Source organism: Rhipicephalus microplus, unplaced genomic scaffold (genome assembly GCF_043290135.1).
Source record: "Rhipicephalus microplus isolate Deutch F79 unplaced genomic scaffold, USDA_Rmic scaffold_13, whole genome shotgun sequence".
NCBI classification, from domain to species: domain Eukaryota; kingdom Metazoa; phylum Arthropoda; class Arachnida; order Ixodida; family Ixodidae; genus Rhipicephalus; species Rhipicephalus microplus.
In genome coordinates this window covers 39,275,688-39,295,936 of record NW_027464586.1, presented here as the reverse complement: position 1 = coordinate 39,295,936, position 20,249 = coordinate 39,275,688, and the positions used below count along the sequence as shown (strand labels likewise).

The window sequence follows — 20,249 nt, the reverse complement described above, 5'->3', positions numbered from 1 at the left end:
AAGAACAAGGCTGCCATTGTTCCAAGGTACTCAAGCGAGAACTGACGTCGTTTTTCTTGCATAATGGCATCCTCGTTAAGCAAACCTTCTGGCCACATCGGGCCAACTACCTATTTGTAGTACCTTTGGCGTTACGTCCACAAGTTCTCGATCCTCTGCATGACGACCCGACAGCTGGACACCTTGGATTTTCCCCTACACTAGCGAAGATACAAAAAAAGTACCATTGGCTACGTCTTACTGCTGTTGCCACCCACTATTTCAAAACCTGCCAAGGATGTTAGCGACGGGAGACACCACCAACTAGGTTAGCTAGACTTTTGCATCCCATTGAGCTACCCATTGAGCAGCAAATCGGCTAGGATTTGCTACAATGCTCCTTAAAATACCAACCCGGTGATTGGGTTTGGATGTCGACATCTATCTGCCGACATGGACTTGGTGAAAACCTTCTTCGGCGATACTTCAGTCCATGTAAAGTGCTTTGACGTCTCATCGCTTTTAATTACGAGGTTATCTTGGCCGGCATTATGAATTATGAACTCTCAACAGCGCTGAGTGTGTCATGAAGTCATCCATGTTGCGCGCCTCAAGCCATTTTACATGTGTCAGTGGACCTGAGGACAGTACTTTATTAGTTATACTTTCTAGTTTGCACTTACAGTTCATTGTACTTTCCTGCTTTAACATTATGATTTCTTTGCAAGCAATTCCTGTCCGTATTTTGTTTTAAGCTTTTTTCACAGGTGTGCCTTATTTCACTTTTGCTGTGTCTCCTTAAGGCTGTCAGTAATGCTCAGCGCAAACTGTGCCTGCGGTGCTCGAGATGCTTCAGGACTGTAGTAGAGTATTCTGTTCAGATTTCGCGCAAGACGCGAACATTACAGATTCTTATTGGAACTTACATGGCCACAAGCAATAGCTCTGAGATATTCTACGGCACATGCATAAATGCCAATGCGCATCACTGTTTGTGAATTCATTGAGGGCCGATGCTTTGTTCACTACTATCAGTGCCAGTGTGTATCACTGTAATCTGAACTTCAGTTTCCCGGCTACAAGTACAGCCCAATAAATTCTTTGACACGCCGAATGTTGCCTTCGTCAACGTCACGACTATGCGCCTATATGACTATGAGTGACGGCCTTCTGGAGGGCTCCGGAAATTTTGACCATTTGGTGCTTTTTAACGTGTACAGACATCGCAGAGTACACGGGTCTCAACTATTGTGCCGCCATCGAAATGCGACCCCCACGGCCGGTATCGGACCTGCGAGCTTCGGTTAAGCAGCCGAGCACTTTAGCCACTGTTCCACCGGGGCGGACAATGGTGTTCCATACTGACCTTCCATCACTGTCCTTCAGCGCCTATCACATGGTGATGAGGTTTTTGGAAGAAATATACTTTCTTAGTACGCAGAGAACGTTTAAAAAAGAAGACATATAGAAAATCACAGAGTACACGATGTGTGCTCTGTGCTATCTGCCTTCTTTACGAAATGTTCCCTGAACACTAAAAAAGAATACATATTTCTTTTTCTTTCGAAATGCAATACTAACCAGCCCAAGACACCACTCCTTTGTGGTGATATGATTTTTTTCGTAAAACACAACTGCAAAGCCAGAAATGTCTGACGCAAGACAAATGGCTGCAGTGCAGACAGTATGCTGACAGGACTTCAAAAACTTGTGGACACTTGACCTTTGCGATCAAGAGTGACAGCGTAAGTCGGCCCTGTGCATATCGCCTTCTCAGCTTGCCTGGCCTTATTTCTCGGTGCATGCCTCAACGGTGTCATAAGGAAACGAACTATAGTGTGTGTAAGATTGGATGTTTCATGTCATTCAAGAGTGCCTACTGCAACTACAGTTGCGCAATAGGTTATAATTATTCGTCACACAAATCAGCAAAAGGCCCACTATGCGTCCATACGGCAGCACGCGAACCTACGCAGCTGAATATACGAACAGTGCAACCTAGAAGTAGTTACAGCGTAGCTACAGAAGCAATAAACAAGGACAGAAAAGAGTGCCGACTTTCAGCTGTTTCTTTTACTGATGCTTTTGCAGCTGATGATAACTGCGTCTGAGTGCTTTGTAATGGGCAGGCCTTTAAAATTACCATTCTCTGCCATTGCCATATTTTGACTCTTGGCATGATTTTACGCTTCTTCCAGGCTATATTAGGTACTACATGCCTTAAGGAGACTCTTTACACTACATGACATGGAGTGTTTTTTTTTTTCCAAAGCAGTTTGAAGCAATACTGCGGCTCGGTTGTAGGACAGCTGCTTGCCACGCGGACAGCCTAGGTTCAATTCTCACTCAGATCAAATATTGTCATTATTTATTTTATTTGCATGCTTGTCGATTTTTCGGTAATGAATAAGGTGGTGATTTTTCTCTCACTACGAAAGACACTGACAAGATGCTGACATAGACCTTGACTGAAGCACTATAGTGCACTGAAATGGGTTGCAACTTGAGAAGTGTGCAACATTTCCTCCTCAAAGGCAGCTGCATGCAAGCCTGCACCAATATACAAGCAGTCCGGTTATGCCACCTTTGGAGAACATTGCAGAGTGTGTGAATGCGACCTTTCATTTAGTCCCAGATGCAATTAGTTGGTGCCGCTCTTGTGCTTACAGGCTGCACCCCTCCGGACACACTAAATCTATCAGTGAAAATTCCATTCTTGCGTGACTCTTGTGTGAATAACCTCTAGCAAGTATTCGCACCACACTGCAATTTATTTGCACACATAGATAGAGTAGTAAGTTTGTCTTTGCACTCACATCTCAAAAAGGACAGCCCAATCTGGTTGAAAGAGCACATGAGTCAACCCAGCACCATGCATTCCGATGAGGACGTCAGTGTTCGCCATTACCTGTAATGTGCATTCGCTGATTAACTCATATTTTCGCTGTGCCCATGCACAACCATAAGACAATATAGACATTGTTGCGATAAAAAGCATGCAAACATAGCACAGTACAGCCTAAGATACGATCTATTTAGTTATGCAAAATGTGCCATACGGAATCCCTATAAAAGGCACTAAGTGCCCACAGACTAAGGACAAGCATACAAACAAGAGCAAAAGAATAATTAAGAAGGCACTGAAAATAAATTTCGCGGCAAAGATAGCCTGCAGGATCAATATGCATGAACATTCGTATATCATCTGCAAAATATCAACAATGAATATAGCTTGGAAGGTATTTTACATTTAATAAATATTGACCCCACGGTGACCCCCCCCCCTACTTCAGTGATGTCACCACAAAACTGAGACTGGTTGGCAATGAGGAGCCTGTAAATTATCATCTGTTGCACGCTGCTGCTAATGATGTACTGTGTTATGACTAACATGTCCTCAGCAACACAAGAGCTGTTAACGGCAAGACTATGGCAGCATCGTGAGTGCTGCCCTGAAATGGCAGAACTTCGTGATGACTACCTTGAGCCAATCACTGCTGTCATTACCGATGGGCTCACCTGGCCATGAATGGTGGCGTGAAGCCGAATGAAAAGCATTGCTAAGCAACACTACTCTTTGGCAGTCGCCTGTTTCAGTTTTCATGCCCAATGCTCACATCAATGAAAACCAATTATGAGCACGAAAAATTCGTACAATTACAATAAGTGATTTGAGTGGCAACAATGTCAACCTTATCTAATGCACGCTTAAAAGTATAACAGCTTAAATTAAAATCTGAACAAGTCCTAATAAAAATATATACTTGAGACATGTGAAAAGTATTTCCGTTGCACTTGATATAGCACTACCATTTGCATAATGCATCTAGCATTTGATCATGCTAGTAGTCAATATATAGTTGCCAGATGATACCGAGCTATCAAGCAATGAATCATCACAAAAGAAGGTAAAAAAGTGACGCAACTTTCGCGATGCAACCAAAAAGAAGCGTGAATAGAGTGTATTCACAATTTCTTTACATATTTTTATTTTAACAAAATTATCACCCAAATACGAAGGATAGTTGAGAAAGATCTCTTCAATTCTTTTTCACAGCAAAAATGTATATGCACAGCTATGAACGACAGCACATATTTACACTTTAAAGGCATAACGACATAAAACACTGAAGGCGAGGAACCTTGTGTGGATGCACGTGCATCATCTAAGAAATATCAGCCTACAACATTTTTATATTGAATTTTAATGCATATGTCATGGCAACACGTGCAAAGCGCATCTTTTATTTGCTTTAAGAACAGCAGCCGTTACCTTTATCACAAATTTCTGTTGGCTGCCGCGATTTTTAGGAGTACTCTTCGTCAACAGATGTTTCAGCACAAAGAGGGTGCAAGCTTGAATGGGGGTACAAAGGCTTATGTCTTTGCTCGGCAGTGCATATTTGGGGGAAGACGCATGTTTACGTCTGGGAGGGTGCCTTTGTTGAAAAGAGCTGTCAATGTTTGCTCATATATGCACACGGCAGAAGTGCAAAAGCCGAAATAGAATTTGGAGCAATCTTTGGAGGAGCAGAATCTTAGTTTTAGAGCACTAAAATGCAAATTTGGAGCAGGTTATGGAAAATAAAACCTTTATTTTTTATCACAAAAGACAAAATTTGGAGGAAGAAAGGCTTGCATTTAGAATAAAATAGTATGTTCAAGTAATTCAACATCACCTAAGTCATGCAGAGTTAACATGAGCATAGCTGTTTCAACAATAAAACTAGTATTTGGATCTACCCCACTTAGCAAACAATGATAATGTCCACATTAGCACTTGCCGTGTCTGTCAAATCCTTTGACACAATCCGTGAATTAAATTGTCCATCTGCCAAGCTGTCGTAGAACTGAGGAACAGGGATGGCAAAAAAAAAAAAACTAGCGCAGTTTCCTTTTGTTATTTTAGGGCAGCATAAGTGTCATAAACCGCTCCAAATGATTGCCAGTAACTTTTTCAGATGTCGGCGATCATAATAGTACTCAAAATTATGCTCTAGTATACACACATGAGTAATTGAACGAAATTTGCTGTTCCGTGAGAAGTGCTAACAGCCCCTTCCAAATCATAATACTCTTTTCTGCAGGACACCAATGTACTGCGGCGAAGGTGGTTTAAGCAGCGTTATGCACAGGTTAGAACAAGGCCAATAAATTTTCGAACACTGCTACATCCCCACCCCCCTCCTTTTTTTTACTATGGGGGTTAGGTTTAGGGCATATCTCGGCTCGTTTGCAAGGCGCGTTCTACCAGATAGAGTAGCAGCGGCGCACGCCCATTGGTCTGGCGACAACACAGCATATCTATCGCCGAGACAACGCAACTAACACAACTTCAAGAGAGAAAAATGTTTTACGTGTCGTTGCTATGGCGACCAACATGGTAGCCGGCAACCTCAGCATTCTCAGCAAGTCGACTGTTCACACACAGAAAACACGGTATGCACTCCCAGCTCTAGTTACTGACATGCCACAGCTGCTTTTACTGACTAGAAAGTTCATATTTCCGGCGAAGCATTTGTGGTTACAGCAACGCATTTTTGTCTTGAAGTTGTGTTGTCCCACTAATATGTATCCGTTGCAGTAGGCGGACCGATGGGTGCACGGCTTGGTTAATTTATATGGTCAATCACATCTCGCGAGTGTCCTGACCTAATGGGATTAAGGTTAGCATGGTTAGGTTACCGTGGTTTAAGGTTAGGGTCTGCACTTGGATTGATTGACAACTCAAACTGGAGGTGGGCAACAACGTGGCCTCTGTTTCTCGCTGAATTTAGCGCAACTGAGAAATTTTTGAGGCTGGTTGGGCATTTTAGCGCAGCGTGGGGCAATTTCATGGTTTTGGCACAGCTCGGCGCAAAATTGGGAAATAGCGTCAAATTGGCACAGCTGTTGCATCCCTGACACAGCTTTGTGTGCTCATGTAGCCACACATGTTTACACAAAAACCACTCTCAGTCAAGCGTCACTTGGCACTCTCTGAACCGAAACTGGGCATTGGCACGACAAAAGCATCTCTAAATTAACTGTCACGTTCTCGAGCAAAGAACTTTGCCAGTGGTGTTAAGTTGGTCCTTAGCTACTTATTGCAAATAAAAGAGCATGCAAAATTTTTGTTTTTGCACTACTTTAACACTGTCTCCAAGGTTGTCTTCATTTACTTGAATGCACATTTTCCAGTACATGAATAAAGTTACTTGTTGATTAGAGGAAAGTTTGACATCAAAATTCAACCACCTAAAGTAATCGCAAATGTGTTATTGCTGAACGTGATGATCACTCATATAGCTATTTTTGCTGCAACAATACAAATAATTCAAAAGTACAACTGACTGAAAAAATCTAAAAGTCACTTGGCAAGAAAAGAAACCCCATCCGCTTATTATCAACAAAACTGACAACTTTGGTATATGGACCGCTAGAATAAAGACGAAAAATGCCGCCCGCATCTCCCCACGAGGAGGGGGGGGGGGACACTCAAGTATTCGCGTTGCAGAGTGGTGGGGGTACCGCGTGAATATTGCATAATTGTGTATGGTGTGGGATGCTTATTTGGTATTTCTTCTTTATTATTATTATTTACTGAATGAAGAAGATGTGTTGCCTTTAACGTCAAGCGAAAGCCAATATTAAACACACTCTTGATTGAATTCCTAAAGTGCTATCCAGTGCCTACATAAAGGGAACCAGGGCTAGAGCTTCCACGGCCTCTCTGGCGGTCAAAGCGCGCACTTCTCAGTCGCTGCCGCAGAAGAGAGTGGCAGCTGGCATCGCACTAACAAAACCAAAGGGCGTTTGCAGTACTGCTGCGTATTCAAGTACAACAATATGTAGAAACAGGGAGGACGTATCCATCTACATTTTTTCTTTTTTAATCATATCAATAAGAGAGCAGGCAGCATTGCATTCAAGCGGTCAGGCGAGCAAAATATGCTCTGTTTTCGCTCTCCTGTCTATAGTAATATTGGGCTGGTTTCTTAACCGAACAACACGTGTCTGCTATATTTATTCAAAAGTGCAGACGGCTGCCAGTAAAAACCAGAGCCAAGCGATCGAATTTAAACGGCATTTTGCTGGAAATAAAATGAGAATGTTATGCAGCATATAGCATATGTATTTTTTTTTCTCTGTACCGCTGAATGTTGAGTCGTGCACCTCAGGACAAACAAAGTTTCTCATATATTCATCCATCTAACCATTGTCACTAAAAGCTCCATTTGATGCCAGCACGTGAAGTGATTGACATGATGGGCAGGTTGTCTACATTATTTGTAAACAGTTAGGCATATAAAGGACAGCTGCCTTGTCCACAAGATTTCTGTGGGGGCACGTTTGCCTACGCCCCTAAGTTGTTATAAAAGATACTCTCGCGGTGAATACCCGATGCTGAGATGCCTCTGTTTAACTTAATTTACGCTGAAGACAGGATTCTCATTACGAACAAGATAGCGGACTACTCTAAGTTTAGCTTTCAAGAGTCAGCCGATGCGGTAAGCCTCTTTTTCAGTGGCTGCCGTGGCTAAGTAACATCAGAATTCATGCCTTGCGAGAGAATTATAAAATGTCTTCGATTTTTATTTGTCCTTTATTTCGCTTAATGCACAGTTTCTGTTTGTCCGCTTGCCTGTGCTTAAAGTAATGGTGTCTGTTCAACATTGATAATTGCTAGGCTTTCATGTGCCAAAAAAAATATCAATTTGAGGCACGCTGTAGTGCGGGTATCAGGATTAATTGTGATTGTTGGGGTTCTCCAATGCACACATATATCTTGCTTCACGTGTGTTCTTTGTATTTCACCTCCATTGAAGTGCGGCTGCCGTGGTCGGGAACCTATCGCGCGCCCTCAGCATAGTAGCGGGATACAAGTGCTATGCTGCCACGGTGGTTTGCTCGAGCAACATTCTCCGTGCATACATACCACTGACAGGGCGTACATACGATGCTAGAAAAAAAATTGATGCAGCCACCACTTACTCTGTTTCTGTTTGTTTTGTTTTGTTTTACTACAGATGTGGGCAGTGTGGTATCCTCGCTTATCACTGGGAGCATGTCAGCCTGCACTAGCTTTAACACAAAACAGAGCACGCAACCAAAAAATCAGGATGAGGGAGTTGCCATCACCGCACAACACTGTACTTTCAATGCCATGTGCATGGACGCAGTCCACTTTGCAGGCTTCTTTCCGTTTTTTTAGTGCTTTGTAGGTGAGAGTAGCCTTTGGACAAAGTTGTTTTCCTAAACCACAGTGCAGTATTACTTGTGCAATGCCTTTTCGAGCTGTCCGTTCCAAAATAAAGCACAGCAGCGACACGTGCGCGCGCTCTCACCGGGTTACACCGTGGCAGGTCGTCTGGGTGCGAGTGGCTAAATTGTGTCGCGACTCTCCGCACTGCACAACCTGCACAACGGTTGTGCAGCGCGAGCAGTAGTTTTTTTACTAGCAGACGCTGCCTGCGTCGGCCTTGCGAGGTGAGAGAGGGGGAGCGAGCAGCAGTTCTGCAGGTGTCTTCCTGGGCGGGCACGAGACGCGATATGCTATAATTCACAAAGGGGGTGTGTAGGCAGCACCACCGCTGATGCCGAAGCGCGACATCATGCGACTAATAATTGCTCCACATTTAAAATTCAAGCTATACCACACAAAAGGACTGCCCACACCATGAGATCATGAATGGCACTTATGAGATTAGCAAGTACAAAGCAAGGTAGTATGTACATTATTTTAACTAAGATGTGATAAACACTTTTCACTTGCCCTTATAATAGACGACCATGGAATATCCTTTTCGTGCTGAGCTCAACCTCATGCATCATGAGGACAAGGTAAATTACAGTAGATTTTATCATCTCACACAACATATAACGCACTAATATTTTATGTTCAATATTTGTAACAATGTTTCTGAACTTTTCAAGATGGTAGTGGCAAGAAATCTTTAACATTTGGTTAGTTGTCTGGGTTTCTATACCCTCAACCATTCATAATGGGATGTCGGAAATCTAAATAAAAGAGATCAGCCCTTTAAATAACCTTGGTGAACCAACCTCAATTTGGTGACGAAATTCTGTTGCATGACTGAAGTGAACTCGCCGCACGGACAAACCTGGAAGTTTCCTGGCTGCTGCAAGCAGCTGCAACAGCATTGCAAAAAATAATCAGTACCTATGCTATCTGAAAAACGCATGTCACAGCATTCTAAATACCACCTGCGGCACTTTGCTTGCACAAGAAGGCAAGAGCCTGGCTGCAATAGCTTAAAACAAATGAGCCACAAGTTCAATTTATTCAACATTTTCGAAGCTAGTACTTTTCCATTTGTTCCTCGCTGTCATGGGTATCAGTGGTGCTGACTACCACTTCTAGGTTAATTTGAGAATATATGCCTTAGCAAGGTGCTTGTTTGGGCTAGTTGGTACCCCATTGTCCACTCTGCCTGCCATTAAGTAGTGCAATCTTCTGGCACAAGAGGCAAAGTTTTACAGATGAGGTTTCCTGGAGGTACGAACCTTTACGTATCTTTATGTTTCATTTGTGTGTTCTTCGTTTACCATGACGTAAAACGTATGTAAACATATCTTTTTGTAACAAATTTTGGTGTGTCTGTGTACGTTGTAGTCTTTGTACATATGTAAACATATTTTTTTCTAACAATTTTAAATGCGAAGCATTTCTTAGCGATCTTCGGTGACTTTGAGCCCTGCCCTGCCCTGCCCTGACCTGCCCTGCCCGCCCTGCCCCGCACGCCCGGCCCACCCGCCTGCCTGCCTGCCTGCCATTCTTTTTGTCTCGTTTTGTGCCAATCTGCCAATCTTTTTGTCTTCAAGTTGCATCGTCCCGCCGATATGTATCCGCAGCAGTCAGCGGACTGATGGTGTACGGCTTTGTTAGTTTATCTGGTAAAACATGAGCTGCGAGTGCCCTGACCTAACAGGAATATATTTTACACCAAGGTTTAGCGTTAGGGTTTGCGCACTTGGATTGATTGACATTGCAAACTGCAGATAACCAAGATGGCCGCCGTTTCCCCCTGAAATTAGCACAAATTAAAAAACTTTGAGGCTGGTCGGGCATTTTGGCACAATTTCAGCATATTTCATGGTTGTGGCATAGTTCAGCGCAAAAATGGAGAATTGGCACAATTGGCGCAGCTGTTGCACCCCTGGATGTGAGCAAACTTAAATGAAAAAAAGATGCTATTGTAAAAATGCAAGCTTTCTTACATGAAGCTTTCATACTCGAAAGTTTTAGGCCATTTTTTCAATAATCATAGAAATCATGCATCACTATTGCGGCCATGTAACAGGTTCTGCTGAAATGAGCATTCGCAACATGATCTCAAAACATCTGGAAAGGAAAATTCTGAAAGACTTTCAGGAGACGTGTTATGCAGCATCGCTATGTCAGTAGAACTAAGACACAAGACTTGAATGCACCTTCAGCAACGAGAACTTTTATGAAAGATTGTAGCATGTTTCCAGAGTTGCATACACTTTTATTCACAGAGTTTGGCTGCTCTACGTAAAAAACTTATTTGCCCCTACAACGGTAAATGGGCACAATTCACCACTGTGCTGCTGCTCATGCAATGTCACATGTCCGCTAGGCAAATTACATAAAACACATCCAACATTACCCCAACTACCAAGCTCACACATGAAAAAATGCACACTTCAGCTAATGATAAAACATTTGCACTGGTAAAAAAGCGTGTATTTCACATACCTCGTCTTCATTTAAAATTCGACGGTGTCTAGTTGTTCTAGACAGAAGCGTGACACGTACATCATGTTTCTGAAATGAAGAAAACATTAGCAGCCTAATATGTTGATAGATTCGTGACAGTCAAGCCATTACACGGTTTTGAAGGATCCACAGAAAGACTCTTTTTCAAACATCGTGTGACATTCATGTCAGACTGACATCCTCCTGTCAAGTGAAATGCAAGCACAGAAATTGAGGTTACTTCCATTGGAAGTAACACGTTAGCTCCATTATTGAAATTATTCTTACAGCTTAGAAATTTTGAATTCTGATTTCTCATCTTCAAGTAAGTGGAACATCAATGGGCACTTGCATTGGACCTAATTACACTAGTTACTTTACGTCTGTTCTGGGCGATAACTTTATTAGAAATTGTGCATTAATTCATTGATTGATATGAAGGGTTTGATGTCCCAAAACCACCATATAATTATGAGAGAGGCCGTACTGGAAGGCTCCGGAAATTTCGAACACCTGGGGTTTTTTAACGTGCACCCAAATCTCAACACATGGGCCTACAGTATTTTCGCCTCCATTGAAAATGCAGCCGCCGCAGTTGGGATACGATACCCCGACCTGCGGGTCAGCAGCAAAGCACCCAATCTGGCATTAAAGCCTCTTTATTATACGCAGTTTATAGATGACATTTTTTTTATCTGGTCCTATAGAGGAACTGAACTTTTATCCTTTATTGCCGATTTCAACACTGTTCACCAATCCATTTCGTTTTCTCATGAATTTCGTTTTACCGTTAACTTTCATGACGTCACAGTTTCCATAACTCACAAGCTAATCACTAAACTTTACAGGAGACCTACTGACAGGCACTGCTATCTTCATTTTAAAAGTTGGCATGTAAAACACTGAAAAACAAGTATACCTTATAGTCAGGCGCTCCGCTTCAAGAGAATTTGCTCGCAACAGTCTGACTTTAATAAAAAGTGTCGACAACTCCACAAAGCTTTAATGCAGTAGGAATACTTACCCCGCATTGTTGAGGATGCAGTTAAAAGAGCCAATGCACTAAATCGAAAAAAGTTAATCCATACTAAAAAGCAACCGTCAGTTCAGGCACAAAGTAATCTGGGACTAGCACATTCAGCATCGATTCCAAATGTTTCTTCATTTCTTAAAAAGCATTTCAACATACTAGCGCAGTGCTCTCTTCGTGAAGTAGTCTTTCCTGTGCCACCTCGGATAGTCTTCAGACGGTCTCGTAATCTGCATGACATCCTAACTTCATCTAAAACAAGAGTTTCCATAAAAGCTGGGCGAGTTGGTATGTATACATAAAATAACTTTTTTTAGAGTGCACAAAAAAACAGAACAAGGAAGAGCCAGACGAGGGCTAAGGGTTTCCGTTAATGTCGGTTGTTGACCTTGCAAGCAGCTGCGATGCAATATTTGAGCGCATATGACGTCAGAGATCGCTAAAGGCACTGCTACCAATTTCTCCTGTAAGATTAAAAGTAGTTTCATGCATGACACAACCGCATCTATTTGTTCGAGTGTTCCATCTGTAAATTACAGTATTCTGGACAAAGCGAAACGCCCTTCAGATACTGATTTAACAACCACAAGTGTCATGCTGCCAATATTCTCAACCTTCCAATATCAAAACACGTGCGAATTCCGGGCCACTCATTCAATAAAAGCAACAATCGTCAATCTGGTTTTCGTTCCCACCATGAAAAGAGCTTTGAAAATCATATTTAATCCATAAACTGAAGGGGGGACGAGGGTCTTGAAAAAAGTTCTTTGTTTATTATCCTACTGTCATGAAAATTACCATGCATGCATACCATTGAATGGAGATTTCAAATCTGCAAACATATTTCAAATTTTTTATTTATAAAAAGAAGTAATGACAGATTTCCACATTTAAATTAGAAAATTTCTTACCGGGCATTATGGTAACTCGCAATAAAGAAGTTAGCTTTCAAAACTACAAGTTTCCTCTCAAATGTTCGTCCCACATGCTGAAGCAAACTAGAAGACAAAATGGCTATTTCTTTGATCAGAAATAATTTTTAATTTTGGAAGGAAAAAATGAGTTTCCAGTAATTAGGTGGTCTTTATCATATAATCATTATTCTATCAAAGTTGAGTGGAAGTCCTGCGAAAAAGAATGGTACTAAGTTTGTTCAGATAACTTCACAGAAACTTGGTCAAAACTTCCATAAGGCAGATTCACTTCACAAAAGTAACGATGCCAAGAAAATTGCATTTCCAGTTTTAAAAAATTTGTGACTTCATATATAAAATTTTTAACAAAGATAAATAGTATTTTGCCATTATATAAAAATATTTCAGAACATACTTTCAACTATAAGTACCTCAAATAGCAATTTTTCAGTCACCATTCTTTACAATTTTGTGCTATGAAAAAAAGTACTGGCAAACTTTCCCTTCTACCCATTTAGCTGCTCCCAATCTTCCCCGCTATTCATTTACTGCTACTCTTGCAAGCAGATAAATTAGGTCCATGTTTAATTTTATTTTTCTTGTCGAATGATTACAGGTGTCACAAATGAGCACTCAAAAAAGCGCGGGCCTTCGAATTCTAGCAACGGTGACAATACCAGGCGCCAATCGGACACGACCGAGGCTGGCGCAACGAAGAAACAAATATTAAACGACGCCACATGCGTGCTTTCTTTCCCCCTCAAAGGCACCGCTACTACACCGACCAACCTCACCACATCTATCCCTGGGCGATTGCTGGAAAACTCTCAAAGGATAGGGGCAAAATGATGTAGAGTGGCGTCACGTTACGAGAGCTGTCTCGCCCTTTCTACAGCCTTAACTGTGTGGCGCGCCGACCAAACACCTAGAAATTTCAAGAACCCAGCAGCTAGAGTATATAATCCAGCCGCGGAGGAAGTCACATCAGGAGAAGAAGAGAGTTTTCCACCTGCAGATAAAAGCTTGTCTCACAAGCAAGAGAAGAGTGTGTGTCTACCACCCATTGGCCAGGACGTGTTTTGCAGTCCCAGCATGTGAGTAACCGACGTGTTACTGGTGAAGGGGTTTAGTTATTGAAGTGCAATCAGTTGACAACATGAAAGCTTCCTGGAAAAGAAACCTCGCATGCGGTGGAAAAGAAACCTCGCACAACCAATGCTGGACTTTGAGTGAGTCTTGCCTTGAAGAGAAGCATTCAAGCTTTCTTCCAAGAACTTTAGACTGAATATGTTTGACGAACATTTTAGACTATAAGTGTCTTGGTTACTATAATGCATGAGATTGCATTGTAGTGCGTGTTGTTGTTTGAGCCTGTTGTATTGAGTGTATCTGGTGTGGTGTAACCAGTTGTTCTGGGTATCTTATGATTGTTGACGTATTGTATATGATTTTTGCCGAGTGCGCATGTTTGTGTGTTGTTTGTTCTGCCGTATTTGAGACTATATTTTTGTTTTGATCAATTCTAGGCTCTGCCTCGTTCTTCCGACCACAGCCAGCGTTCGCTGGTGCGCAAAAGGGATCAATTCTAATTGTCCATGCTTCGTGATGCATTTCTGGGGGCCGATATGTCCGCCCTTGGAATCAGACCGGCGATTGCCTCCCTAAATAAAGGGACCAGTGAAAACAGGATGCTGTGCACACGCCGATGTTGATTAATAATCTGCTCACAATAAAACCTATGACTCGTTATTGTTTGTGCCGATGACCCATGTATTGCAACTTCATTCTTTCACTCTTTTTTCTTGTGCAAGTGCGCATGCGCGAATTCTCCTTTTCTTGTCCTATCGCACGTATTGTTTCCCTATGTGCTTCTAACAATAGCTTGTCAGCCAGTAACAGTGCAACACTATGTCATTGATTGCCTTACATAACGCTATTGTCGCCTGTGTGCATTACTCCGACGAAGGCTGGTCTCGCGGGCAAAACGTCAGCCTTTTTTCCAGAACGATTTTCCCTATGTAACGGACGGCGCGTCCATCTGTATTTCCTCACTCTCCGCTTTCGGCAACATAGGAAGTGAGCAACGGCGCGACGTGTCCTTACGAGATCTAATCGACCACCGGAATACTGGCTCTACAGACAGTTCCCTTCGAATCTTAGTCGTCATAGATGGCATCTTGTACCGCTGCTATATGCACCTCGTGGGACAGAAACTACTACTCGTAGTGCCCACTCATCTGAGCTCTACCATACGTCAGCAACTACATGATGTACCAACAGCTGGCAACTTTAATGTTGCCAGAACGTACGACAGTGCCTGTCAACGTTTTTCCTGGCCCGGCCTCTACTGTTCCGCACATTATGTTGCTTCTTGCGAGAAGTACCAACGCTGCAAAAGTTGACGCTAGCCAGGCTTCTTAACCGATCGACATACTTGCCGAGCCTTTCTATTGTGTCAGCTTCGACCTGTTGGGCCCTTTCTCTCTTTCTACCAATGATAACAGGTGGGTCGCCATCGCTACAGATTAATCAACCAATTTGCCACTACGAGACCTCTCCTAAGCAGCTGCACTACAGACGTCGGCGACTTTTTGATTCAAGACGCCATCTTACATTACAGCACTCTTCATCAGCGGGTCACATGTTTACGACAGCACAAGTTTATGACAGCCTATCATCCTCAATTGCCATGTATGTGTCTACTGATCATCGCGACTGGGACATTGCGCTACCCTTCGTCGCTTCAGCTTACAACAGTTCGTGCCACGACAATGATGAATATTCTCCCTTTTACCTTCTGTATGGAAAATACCCGACATTGCAGTTCCACATGCTTGTAACCAACGTTGCCCACCTGTCCACAGCATATGCTCGCCGCGCTATTCGCACAGCCAAGAATGCCCGTCAGACTGCCCATCGATGCCTTTCAGACTCGCAGCTCCATCAGAAACATAGTTGTAACAGCCACTACTGGAACATCCGCTTTAACATGGCTGACCTCATTTTTCTGTGGGCTCCACCACGGCACGGTGGCCCGGCCAAAAAGCTTCTACCCAAGTATTCCGGTCCTTACCGTGTGCTACAGCAGGTAACTAATGTCACATATAAAATAGCCCCTGTAAACCTTTTGATGCCCTCCACATCTTCCAACATCGTCCGCGTCGCTCGCCTAAAGCCATACCTCTCGTACAACACCTGCTAACAAGCGCCGGGTCGCTTGTTTGACAACCATTTGCTGGAGAACGCATGCAAGAGAGGGGAAACGCCCATGTCGTCTGCCACGGCTCTAATTGGCTACCACTGCTGCAAACGTCAATTCCGCGCAATGCCTGATGCCCTCGTCTGTCCTCGCCTCTGTTACCGCCGCGGCCGCGCTCGCGGAGTGAGGAGTGGCTGATTGCGGTGCTGCGTTGTGACACGACTGGTTCGGGGTTGTTTCCGAACTACTGAAGCTGAAAGTAAACAGTGAGGGCTGACTGCGTAAACAGGCGGCATCTGCACACTCGTGGCGTTACGACAAGTAGCAGACGAACAAGATTTACGCGTTGGAGCGAGACGTACAGCCGTGGCCGCGGGGTTCCATAGTGTGGGGAGCTTGTTTTTCGCCACGCGTGTTTAACTAATGCCTAAATTTTAATTCCCCATAGTAGTAGTTTTAATTCCCATTCTAATGGCCGTATGCTGCTGTTCATGTTTTGAGCAGTTTCCAGTGCTTGCTTGTACTTGCGAGTTTTAAACAGATCGGTACAGACTTGTCTAAATCCAACATTTTGTAATGTACTTACCAACCGGCCCAGTTCAGTTCGCTAAGGCAGGTGAACTTTCTTCATTCTGTTTCTGAAAACACTGTTTACACTTGAGCGCAGCTTACATGCTCAAGTCAATATATGTCAAGGTTATTAAAACAGTTATGGAAGAGCTATATTGCAAAAATATCACATTAGCAGGTCCCAGAGTTCTGAGAAACTGCTGGGAGCCTATTGTGAATATGCATGTTGCTTGTCTGAAGCCCTCCACATGAAAGCAGGAAGAGTGACTCACAGTGAAGGCTTAATGTGGAAGCATAGAAATAATGAAGTGAATCGGCTGCAATGAAAAATTAAAGAAACAAAGTCCTGAAACAGGTGGAAGCTGATGAAATTATTCACAGGATTTTTACTTTCTCTGTCCATGAGTACTTGCTTACTTACAATAAAACACCTGATCCTTACAATAAACACCTGAACCACAGTAAAATTAGAAATTACTAATGCTTACTTTGTTTGTGTGCATTGAATTTTCTAGTCTCTCCTGTGATGCCCTAAGGCCTTGGAAGTAATACAAATAAAATATCCAGCATAAACAAACATACTCTTGCAGAAATTTATCGAAAACTAAGGTCTCCCTTAACCATCATTAAGTTTTCTTTTGCACCATCTGCCTGTGATGGATCTTTTTTTCTATTCGCCATTGCAGTAGGCTGCTCAGTCAGTACCTTCACAGTGATACAGTTGGGAGCCACGCACACGTTGTCAAGTCTGGTTTTTTTTTCGCACTACAACTACCCCATATCTCCCTGATTTTGCTTCAAATATTACCAACAGTCACCTGCAAGTTATACACGTGCAGTATTTTGGAGAATCACTGTTACACAAAGTTCCCAAAACTGCTGCAGGCATCACGAACCGACACTGCAATGTCAAGTAACAGGCAGCTGGTCTATTTTTAAACAGGACATACTCAGTGAATCAACAACTGTTTCACGTTCTTGCGCCGCTCTTGCTGCAGGTCAAAAACCGATCGTGGCATATTATGAGCACTTAATTTGATAGTTTGAACTCGCAATTACTAACGATATACAGTCGAAACCCGTAATAACGAAATCGCCGTAAAAACCGCAAAAATTCGTTTTCGCGGGAATTTCGTTGCCGCGAGTATGAGACATCAAAACAGTGATACGACCAGCAGAACGAAAATTTATTGAAAGATGTCAGTCAACTTACTTTGCCGGCCCTTGCCATACAACAACTTCAAAGCTCTGCTTTCGCACTGGAAAAAGTGGTCCATTGCTACGTCGTCATCCTGTAGGCCGAAGGAGCGAAGGGTGTCTTGCGCATCCAAAACAACCCGCGGGTTTTTTCGGATGCGCTAGCGCGTTGTTCCTGCCCGCAGTCTCGCTGTCAGCGAAGCTAGGGCTAAGGCCGACTCCGATGACACGCCCCGCTCGTAGACCGCGCGCCCACTCGTAGTAATCTGACTGTGCATCCAGTGCGGCCACTCCTAGTAATCTGACCGAGCCGCTGCTTACAGCTTCGTTGCTTGCGACGAAGCACGTCATTACGAGTGCGCTAGCGCGTCATTCCTGCCCACAGTCTCGCTGTTGGCGGAGTGAGGGCTAAAGACGACTGCGATGACACGCCGCGCTCGTAGTTACCTGATCGTGCATCCGCTTACTGCTCCTAACTAAAGCGTAATTATATCTTAAGTCATCATCGAGCCGCGAACACGTCAAGAAGTAGCAATTTTCGAGAGCCATGTCCTCGCGACGCACATTCTGCACAAGACAGAACAAGCAGCAGGCGAAAAGGGTCTTGTTATCCTTGGAGACTTCAATGCGTGGCACAAGAGCTAGGGATATGTCAAGGAAACTCAGAAAGGCAGGGATTTGGCCAGAGAAGCTTATCGCAGAAGGCTAAGCCTCATTACAGACCACACTCAACCAACGTGAGTGGGGAATAGTATCAACCGAGATACGTGCCCGGACTTGGCGTTCGTTAAAGGTGTCAGGGAGGCCCGATGAAAAAACGGCGGGGAAACCCTTGGCAGTGACCAATGCATTTTGCGTATCCAGATAGAAACCCTCCCGGTTAAGAAACGACATGGCCTCGCTCGACTTACAGACTGGGAAGATTTTAGAAAAACTAGGGCAGAATTCGAGGATAAAGAAATTGCGGACATTGAGAGTTGGGTCTCGGGAATCAAGGCAGACTGGAAACAATTAACCCGAGAAGTTACCCTATCTACAAACACGCCCGAGGTGGGCAAGCATCTCCTACACCTCTGGGACGCCCGCCGGGGCATATTAAGAAGATGGAAGCGGCAGAAACACAATCGCAAACTGAGACTTAGGATCGCCGCAGTCACCAGGAAAGCTGAAGAGTATGCGACAGAGCTGTCAAGGCGTAACTGGGACCAAAAATGCAAGCAGCTACAAGGTACACTAGGTTGGAAAAGAACATGAGCCTTGCTGAGGGCCCTCATAGACCCAACCACAACCAAAACTGAAACTTGTAAGGTGACTCAAAAGATTGCACACTGGTTCAAAGGCACAGACCGGGAACTGCTAGAACACATAAAGCTGCGCTATACTGGCGATACAACAAATACTGACTGCAGCCCGGCATACACTGGTGTAGCAAATCCCGCTCTGGACGAACCCATTACCACAGAAAAAGTTCGGCATGCTTTGCTGTCGGCAACAAAGAACACTACGCCAGGAAAGGATGGCATCAGCAACGCTATGATATGGAACCTCGATGACAAATCTATCACAAGGTTTACAGAATTTGTCAACAAACATTGGGAAGAGGGTACCGTTCCAAACGACTGGAAACATGTGGAAACAATAATGATTCCAAAGTCTGGAAAGGCTCCAAGCTTGGAAAACTTAAGACCCATTTCGTTGATTTCCTGTTTGGGAAAAGTATACGAGAGAACCGTGCTTCAGAGGCTGGAGACCTACCTGGAAGACAACGAACTCATGCCGCACACCATGTTTGGCTTCCGAAAATGCCTCTCAACACAGGACGTCCTCCTACAAATCAAGGAAGAGGTGCTTACCGATGTCCCAAAATATGGCGAAAACGTACTACTTGCACTGGATCTCAAGGCTGCTTTCGACAATGTCAGTCATAAGGCTGTGCTAGAGAGGCTTAGCAAATTAGGTTGTGGAAAGCGAATACACAACTACATCAAAGCTGTTCTCAGTAACAGAACCGCCACAATTGGTATAGGAGGCATCCGGACTGATACGTTTCATACGCCCACAGAAGAAACGCCCCAAGGTTTTGTGATATCGCCGATGCTGTTCAACATCAGTATGATCGGCTTAGCTCAGAACCTCGAAAACATTGAAGGACTCAGACATGCCATCTACGCAGGCGATGTTTCAATCTGGGTGACAAGAGGATTTCTAGGCCAAAAAAAAGATCTTCTGCAACACGCAGCTGATACAGTTCATGACTACGTGCGTCAATGTGGCCTCGTCTGCTCTCCAGAGAAATCAGAAATCCTGAGAGTCTACAGATAAGGATACCATCTGCAAAACTCCATAGATATCTATATAATGGGGGAAGAAGATTCCAGAAGTGTCCCGAATTAAGATTCTCGGCATGTGGATACAAAGCAACTGTTGTATAGACCACACACACCATCAGACAGCTGTCTAACACTACAGCGCAAATCACGAAGATGATCACCAGAATCTCTAACAAAAGACGGGGTACGAAGGAGGAGGACACTTGCAGGCTTGTACAGGCCCTCGTGGTCAGTAGGATTGTATATAGTGTCCCATACCAAACACCACTCCCATAGGAAAAAGAACAATTAGAGGCAATCCTTAGAA

General features: G+C 43.6%; 1 protein-coding gene across 7 annotated transcripts in view; it reads right to left on the bottom strand.

Moving 5' to 3' along the window:
• LOC119164608 (EGF domain-specific O-linked N-acetylglucosamine transferase) overlaps nt 1–20,249 on the bottom strand; it is a 387,898-nt gene that overhangs the window by 22,957 nt on the left and 344,692 nt on the right. For 6 of the 7 annotated variants that reach the window (XM_075882746.1, XM_075882744.1, XM_075882747.1 and 3 more), the window contains 3 exons: nt 10,703–10,771; nt 9,025–9,111; nt 2,796–2,887 (listed from right to left, as the gene is read on the bottom strand). In XM_075882746.1, the coding sequence (XP_075738861.1) occupies nt 2,796–2,887; nt 9,025–9,111; nt 10,703–10,771 (248 nt within the window). The remainder of the gene's footprint in view (nt 1–2,795; nt 2,888–9,024; nt 9,112–10,702; nt 10,772–20,249) is intronic. The other variant, XM_075882748.1, reaches the window with a different exon arrangement.